This window comes from Bufo gargarizans, chromosome 11 (assembly GCF_014858855.1).
Source record: "Bufo gargarizans isolate SCDJY-AF-19 chromosome 11, ASM1485885v1, whole genome shotgun sequence".
NCBI lineage: Eukaryota > Metazoa > Chordata > Amphibia > Anura > Bufonidae > Bufo > Bufo gargarizans.
Genome location: NC_058090.1, coordinates 35,818,160 through 35,826,993, shown reverse-complemented (window position 1 = coordinate 35,826,993; position 8,834 = coordinate 35,818,160). Strand labels below are relative to the sequence as shown.

The 8,834-nt window shown below is 42.4% G+C and overlaps 1 protein-coding gene and 1 long non-coding RNA gene across 2 annotated transcripts; both read left to right on the top strand.

Moving 5' to 3' along the window:
• Positions 1 to 963: 963 nt before the first annotated feature.
• Positions 964 to 2,025, top strand: LOC122921270 (protein kinase C delta type-like). Its single transcript, XM_044271249.1, has one exon. It carries the CDS (start codon positions 964 to 966, stop codon positions 2,023 to 2,025), a length of 1,062 nt encoding a protein of 353 aa, XP_044127184.1.
• A 742-nt stretch (positions 2,026 to 2,767) lies between these two features.
• On the top strand, positions 2,768 to 3,628 carry LOC122921241. The gene is made up of 3 exons (XR_006387015.1): positions 2,768 to 2,847; positions 3,197 to 3,312; positions 3,510 to 3,628. It is a non-coding gene; the product is annotated as an uncharacterized LOC122921241 (long non-coding RNA).
• The last annotated feature ends 5,206 nt before the right edge of the window (positions 3,629 to 8,834 follow it).

Genomic DNA, 8,834 nt, shown 5'->3' with positions numbered 1-8,834 from the left:
AATAGATTCATAGAGATAGCAGCCGTTTCATGCTACAATATAAAAATATGTAGCAACAGCCAATAAAAGATGGACAAAGCTAGAAATCATATCTACACACCATGTCATGGCCGACAATTCATTTTTACAGGGGTGTTAATTTAACATTTTTATTAATGAGATTGTAGTTTTAGAAACATACATTCATTTGCATATAACACAACGACTGGATCAAACCAGCTTAAACCAGATCAAACCAGATTGAAATGTGCTGCCTATGGCAGAACCGATGACATCACAATCATGATGACATCACACCATTCTTTACAGCAGCACTGAGGACCCTACGTCTCAGTTTTTCTCAACACTTCGGTGAGGAAAGACATTTCTGCGGCTGGCTAGCTACTTCTTTGCTTTCTTTTATTTACTCTTTTCTACAAGCGCCCGGTTGACGTCCAAGACTCAACATGGGATCCAGTAGAAAGAGAAAAAAACAACAACACCATCGAGAGAAGACAGACAAAATGGAGAGGAGAAAGAGAAGATAACACCAAAACTGGAGAGGAATTGCCATAGAGGATCCACAGGAGGGATGCAGCCAGCAGGTGAGCAAGGCCCAACCTGCTACTCAGCTGCCTAACAACATCTCATTTCTTCATGGACTGCAGAACCAGTGGAGAAGGTTTGCAGGATTCATAAAGAAGAAGAAAACATACATCCTTAAAAAAGGAAGACAACTTTGGGGAATTGATGACCCCAATAAAACATCAACCAAACATCAAAGCTCAGTCAAGGGCTTCCAAAAGAAGATAGGATCTCGCAAAAGGGAAACAGAAGACCACGGTGCACCCACTAAAAGACCGAAAGTAGAAAGTGCAACAACTACAAAATCAAAAGAACCAAATGTTGCATTTGAAGATGGGAGAAACAACAGAGAAGCGCCAAAGTGGGATAAAAAGACCCTTTACAGATAGCAGATCCAAAATGAACATGAATGAACTGGAGCCAAGGAAGAAGGCTAAGCTAGACAGCGACTACTCTCATAAAGAGAGCACTGAAGAAGGGGTAAAGGTCACAGCGCCTTTAACGGTGGACAAATTTACATTCCATCATGTTCTCGGAGAAGGTGGCTTTGGAAAGGTGATGCTGGCAACAGACTCCATACGGAAAGAACGTGTTGCCATCAAAGCAGTAAAAAAGAGATCAGCGCTATGGTGGTCGTCAGGATTAGAAGAAGGCGAATTCCTGCAGATTGCTCAGGAGAGCATCTTTCTGGTTCACGGCTATGGAGCTTTTCATACTCAGAACTACATCTACTTCGTCATGGAGCTGGTCACTGGCGGGACTCTCTATGACTTGGTTGAAGAGAGACAATGGCTAAGCCTCTGCACCATAAGATTTCTAGTTGCAGAGATGGTATGCGGAATACAGTTCCTCCATTCCAAAGGCATCGTTCACAGAGACCTGAAAGCCGATAACATCCTCTTGACTACAAAAGGCCACATTAAGATCACAGATTTTGGTCTTGCTATCAGAGTCACAAGAGAAGGAGACATTCACGGGAGCCCTGCACCAGAGAAGATCACTGGTGAGCCGTATTACGCTGCAGAAGACTGGTTTTCTTTAGGCGTAATTACCAACGGTTTGGTAACCGGCTGTAGACCTGCAGAGACGGTTGCACAAGTCACTGACATGGTCCAAAAACAAGAAACATCTAAAAACTTTGACCATGCTGCTAAAGACTTGTTAACTGGGCTCCTGTGCAAGGACAAGTCTCTAAGATTAGGGATGAGAGGCAACATACGTGAGCATACCTTTTTCTCTTCAATTAACTGGGATGAACTGGAATCAGGAAAAACAGAGTCACCACTCAAAATCAGTGAAGACACCATGGAAGAGTATGTGACAAGGCAGATATCGGTACCACACAGTGAGGCTGAGAAGAAGCAGCCAATCATGAACCAAGAGCTGTTCGAGAAGGTCTCATTTGTCTGTCCAGCTTGGAGTGCACACTACCACACTGCTCCAATGCACCCAGACCCTTAGCCCGATTGCCTGTCTGTTTCCTGATTCAGCTAAGCCAAGAGCCTCATCTAGCAGGATATAAGAGGACTGCTCAACAGGTAGGTGCATCAGATATAGAAGATGTTCATCTGTTTATATTTCCAAAATCTTAACGTATTAATTTAAAACAATATTCCTGATTGCTCTGACTTTAGTTGACTTTGATAAATGGTAAAACTCTTACATATTTTAGGCAATTTTTCTTTAGTTTTCATATAATTCAGCCATTTTGGTGCCAATAAATATATATAATTAGACGACTACAAATCATATATATAAATATAGAATCAAATGCTGTTAGTTCCTGTAGTGTCATTTATTCTTAGTCACCCTAGAGGACTTTAACATGCAATCTTTATCATTGCAGTCTATGGGGGAATACCATGTACCTATCCACCCCTCCCTCAGACAGGGCTTTATAGGAACATTGCTATGGCAGGCTCTGGGAGGGTAGCATTCCTGTAAAATAACCGCTTAGATGCTGTGGCATCTGAGGGGGGTGTCTGCTGCTGTGGCATCTGAGGGGGGGTGTCTGCTGTGTAACAAAGTAGGCAAATGGATGCTATGTCACCTTCCCAGCTACTATCTTTAGAGACCCGACATCTGGTGTACATGTACAGTATATGGAAAAAAGTGATCTGTCATAAAAGTAAACATTAGTTAGCTTAAGTTTTTAGAGCGTATGCATTTTCTCATAAAACATTTTTATTCTTTATTTCTTTTCAGAGTACGAGGTCTGGTCTACAGCATGAAGTCACACACTGTCAGGAAGGAATAGCTGAGACTTGGAAAAGTTTCCTTATGGTAAGAGAATAGAAGTATTGATTCTGTAGACACAGGAGATGAGGATCTAACCTATCAGAGTCTAGTAGAAGAATGAGGAGAAGTGAGCAGCATGTGTGTTCCTCTGATCCCAGCCTCATCCATCAATTCAGCAGACTGCATATGGTGCAAATATAGATTTTATGCTGCATTACAGCTAGATTTATTATACTTTAAATATGAGGCCCTTTGTGTAGATTTAGTTAAAATTGTATAAGGACATTAGCACAAGGCAACGAGGCCACCTCATTCATCTGGGTCCACACACTATATCTATCTGTTGGTGTCAACTTTTTTAACTCAAGTTCCTGATTTACCTTCTCATCCACAGTCATCCATCTTCCTGCCTATGTGCTGTAGAAAAAAAGATCATCTATGGACCTCTAGTGAAACCAAGATACTCTGAAGGCATGGACAACTACTGGTGATTCTTCCAATGCCGAGCAGGTAAGGAACTACAAGATTTAACTACAATGTCAACTTCTTTACAAGTTCACAGAACTAATTTTACACAGCAATCTTATTCCAAATCCCAAATTTATAGATCAACCACACAATATTTTCTTATCCTGTTCTAGAACATACTGTATACAGGAATACCTTTAATGCACATTTGGATTGACCAAACATGTTTTATTTTACAGGACTATCCTCAAGCCTCAGATGCCTAATTCCTGACCACCAGCTGTCAGATCCTCCTCCTCTCCAGGAAGCTGATCGTCATCTATCAGCACTTTTTCTCCTCCAAGATGCTGACCAACATCTCAGCACCCGTCTGTCTTCTCCTGTATGCTGACCAACATCTCAGCACCTACATAGTGCTGATCAACATCTCAGCACCTTCATCTACAGAATGCTGACCACCATCTCAGCACCTGTCATCTACAGAATGCTGACCACCATCTCAGCACCTGTCATCTACAGAATGCTGACCACCATCTCAGCACACTTTGTATTCAGAGAGCTGATCATCCTCCATCAGCTCTTCTACTGCTGGACACCATCTATGCCACCATTCTCCACAAAACTGTCCACCACCTATCTGTACCATCTCCAAAAGCTGACCACCATCTGTCAGCACCCTTCTTCAAAAGATTTACCATCAGCTCAGCTTTATCACGTGTCATCATTGAGGAAGCTGAGCAAAAGAACCTGTTCATACCATCCGGCAGGTACCTCTTCCATCCATTCAGCTGATCACCATCTATCAGCATTATTCTTTAAAATAAATAAATATTATAATTATAATTATACTGAGTCTTTATTGATCTCACGTCACAAATGAAAATTTCCTATAAATGTAAAAAATTGTTAGAAAAAAAACTCCAGGGAGGGACAAATGATACTAAATATCCTTCTTTTATCCCAAAATATATATACATAACTACATCCCTATAATGTAAGAGAGGAGGAGAGAGGCGCTGATGGGAAGGACCGCTAGTAGGAGGAGTATAGGGGGCAGCGTGAAGGCTTATCTCCAGTGTTTGTGCAGGGATCACAACCCTAGTCTCGGTAGGATACAATACTGTAGTTACGGGCTTGCTGCCCGTCCTGGTAGGTTCCCGGCCGGGTCGACGATAAAGAGACTGTGGAAAATGAAGAAAAATTTCAGCGCACTGCTTGTCTAAATGGGGTAAGTATGGTCCATATACTGGAACCACAGAATTTATTAGGATGATAGATAACGCGTTTTGGAGCCGGACAGGCTCCTTCTTCAGATCACATCCAATAGTCAATTGTTAAAAAGACATACATTTAAAGAGCTCAGCGTGCCATTTAAAGGGGGCGTGCCAGGGGGATGTAAATAAACAAAATGGAGAGAGTGGGACCTGCAGCCATCAGACATTGGGGGATATAGTAGCGATGTGCCACCAATGCATGAGATGGCACAATCACTTTGAGTACATACAAAAATCATACAGGATCACATTTATTAAGACCAGCGTTTTAGATGCTGGTCTTAATAAAGCCCTGCATGGCGGTGGATCGGCTGCAGGTATGTATTGGCGCCGGCCTCTACATAACTTCGGCAGATCCACCGCCGCTTCTAAATGTAAGACAGCTTCAGTAAACAGGTGTTCAACGCAGTCTCTAAAAGCTGCTGCTTCTCACAAGTAAATCCAGACTAAGCTAAAGGTAAAGCCTAGAATGTATGGGCTCTTAGAACGGTTTGGTGGCGGGGCTACATTCTCTAAGAAGCCAATACATTCTAGCCACAACCCTAAACTAAAGTTGATGAAACCCTGACTAGAAAGCTCCTCTCTGAGAGGGGAAAGCTAGTTCCCTCTTCTGAGTCAGGGCATAATTAACTAAACAGTGCCCCCTACAGAAGGTAAGAAAAGTAAAAATAAAAATAATTCTCCTGGATCTTTAGGGCCAGATATGTCATCAGAGCCTGGGACCACTGGAGGATCCTCTGGTACGATGGTGGGCCGGCACCCCACTATTATATCTATACATAAAAAATAGGACATGTATGTATGTATGTATTTATGTATGTTCCGCGAAACTCAAAAATGCAACCATCAATTTCAACGAAACTTGGTATACACATCCCTTGCTACCTAGAAAGAAATCTTGCTGGGGTCTCAGCTCTCTAGGACGTTCCGTTCCTGAGATATTCCCAAAAAATTACCTGCATTATCCAATACAAGCCTGCCAGCCTTTCACTTAAATCCTAACTGCCATACACACGGTCACATGTCCTTTATCAGCCAATAGAAGCTCCCAGGTCCTACTTCAGGTTGCCATAACTGATCGCAGGTTTTAGCAGTTCGCAGGTCCTGAAATATGACGGCACAACTACACTGCTACATGCATGGGGGGCAGGGGCCACTATTAAACAGACGGGCGCTGTGGAGCTCACTGTTAAAGGGGCGGGCGCTGTGAAGTTCACTGTTAAAGGGGCGGGCACCGTGGAGTTCACTGCTAAAGGGACGGGCCCCGTGGAGCTCACTGTTAAAGGGGCGGGCACCGTGGAGTTCACTGTTAAAGGGGCGGGCCCCGTGGAGCTCACTGTTAAAGGGGCGGGCCCCGTGGAGCTCACTGTTAAAAGGGCGGGCACCGTGGATTTCACTGTTAAAGGGGCGGGCACCGTGGAGGTCACAGTTAAAGGGGCGGCCACTGTGAAAGTCACTGTTAAAGGGGCGGTCACTGTGAAAGTCACTGTTAAAAGGGCAGTCACTGTTAAAGGGTCGTGCACCGTGAAAGTCACTGCTAAAGAGGCGGTCACCATGGAAGCCACTGTTAAAGAGGCAGCCACCGAAAAAGTAACTATTAAAGGGGCAGTCACCATTAAAGGGGCGCCCACTGTGAAAGTCACTGTTGAAGGGGTGGTCACCGTTAAAGGGGCGGCCACCGTGAAAGTCACTGTTAAAGGGGCGGCCACTGTGAAAGTCACTGTTATTTAATATAAAATTGCTATAAAAAAATACCAGGTCATCAGCTAGTAGTTCTATAAAGTTCTACAGAGTTTCCTGCAGAACTGCATCCAGGAAAGAAATTGGTGCATTGCATTTCAATAGGGGTCACATGAGCTGATTCCTATTAAAGAAGTTTGCCTCATGAAACATACATGTATTCTACATTTTTTCAAACCAGCACCTGGATCTGAATACTTCTGTAATTCCATGTAATAAAAAATGTTGTATAGCCAGTGAGCTATTCAATAAAATGTATCTGTATAGCGCCACCTGCTGTTTTGTTTTTTTGTCCGTCTCACTGAGCTGGTTGAATGTGTTCAGTTTAAATCTTCAACTGCCACCAGCCATATGCAGTGTTAAAACCTTTAGCAGTTACACGGAGAGATTGCAGCAGAAAGGACACCCCCCAGAGCTGCCGGGTTGAAGATAATCTAGCAAAGCAATTGCAGCAATGAATGTGGAGATCCCTGGATCCATGTGAGGCACAGGGCTGGTTCTAGTTTTGTTAGAAACGGATTGTCATGTCCTATATGATGTCTGATTATCATTATTTCCATCATGGCATAACCACTTTTATGACAACATAGTGCAGTATGTCATCAAGTTACAGACAAGCCCAGCGTTAGACATGGCGACCTGTGCTAGTAGATAGGTCCCTTCATCATTCTGCATTGGATCCCATGTTACTGCAAGTCTCTGTATGGAGCAGCACAACAGACTGCGCTAAAATACAATATGTCTTACATAGGGAACCAAAACACCTTGTCCCTGCTACAAGGACATGGGTTGGGTTTATGTTCATATCAAGATCCGCTGGACGGTTTCACATTGACACCAATAAACTAGAAGACGGAGGTTCCCAGTGGTTTGTATCCGCCAAAGGAACAAGTCCTTGTGATATTTCTAGTAAGTCTACTTCTCTGAAGTCCCATCCAGAAAAGAGTTTTCCATCTTAGAAAATAAAGCTCCAATTTATCACTATTAATACGTTTAGTTAACGGACAGTATAAGGAAGAAACTCATATATAAACTCATAATATTACAGAGATGACTACTACCCCCAGCAGGATACTAACACCACACCAGGACTGGAGAATGTAAAAATTAATAAATCCATCATTTCTATGTCTTTCGGGCTTCATGATCCTTTGTTGCTGACAGTTTTATACATTTAGAAAAGTGGGAGTGGCCAACCTGTGAGCACCGCCCACTGACAACTATGTAAAGAGAGGTAATTAACATACGGCTCCTTAACCACTTCAGCCCCCCTAGCTGAAACCCCCTTCATGACCAGAGCACTTTTTACACTTCGGCACTACACTACTTTCACCGTTTATCGCTCGGTCATGCAACTTACCACCCAAATGAATTTTACCTCCTTTTCTTCTCACTAATGGAGCTTTCAATTGGTGGTATTTTATTGCTGCTGACATTTTTACTTTTTTTGTTATTAATCAAAATGTAACGATTTTTTTGCAAAAAAATGAAATTTTTCACTTTCAGCTGTAAAATTTTGCAAGAAAAACGACATCCACATATAAATTTTTCGCCAAATTTATTGTTCTACATGTCTTTGATAAAAAAAAACGTTTGGGCAAAAAAAAAAATGGTTTGGGTAAAAGTTATAGTGTTTACAAACTATGGTACAAAAATGTAAATTTCCGCTTTTTGAAACAGCTCTGATTTTCTGAGCACCTGTCATGATTCCTGAGGTTCTACAATGCCCAGACAGTAGAAAAACCCCACAAATGACCCCATTTCGGAAAGTAGACACCCTAAGGTATTCGCTGATGGGCATAGTGAGTTCATAGAACTTTTTATTTTTTGTCACAAGTTAGCGGAAAATGATGATGATTTTTTTATTTTTTTCTTACAAAGTCTCATATTCCACTAACTTGCGACAAAAAATAAAAAATTCTAGGAACTCGCCATGCCCCTCACAGAATACCTTGGGGTGTCTTCTTTCCAAAATGGGGTCACTTGTGGCGTAGTTATACTGCCCTGGCAATTTAGGGGCCCAAATGTGTGAGAAGTACTTTGCAATCAAAATGTGTAAAAAATGACCGGTGAAATCCGAAAGGTGCACTTTGGAATATGTGCCCCTTTGCCCACCTTGGCATCAAAAATGTGTCACACATCTGGTATCGCCGTACTCAGGAGAAGTTGGGGAATGTGTTTTGGGGTGTCATTTTACATATACCCATGCTGGGTGAGAGAAATATCTTGGCAAAAGACAACTTTTCCCATTTTTTTATACAAAGTTGGCATTTGACCAAGATATTTTTCTCACCCAGCATGGGTATATGTAAAATGACACCCCAAAACACATTCCCCAACTTCTCCTGAGTACGGCGATACCAGATGTGTGACACTTTATTGCAGCCTAGGTGGGCAAAGGGGCACATATTCCAAAGTGCACCTTTCGGGTTTCGCCGGTCATTTTTTACACATTTTGATTGCAAGGTACTTCTCACACATTTGGGCCCCTAAATTGCCAGGTCAGTATAACTACGCCACAAGTGACCCCATTTTTTTTTTTGGTTTTTT

Bases quoted from the DNA above. Each gene is read 5' to 3' on its own strand.
- LOC122921270 (XM_044271249.1), top strand. From the start codon at position 964: ATGAACATGAATGAACTGGAGCCAAGGAAGAAGGCTAAGCTAGACAGC.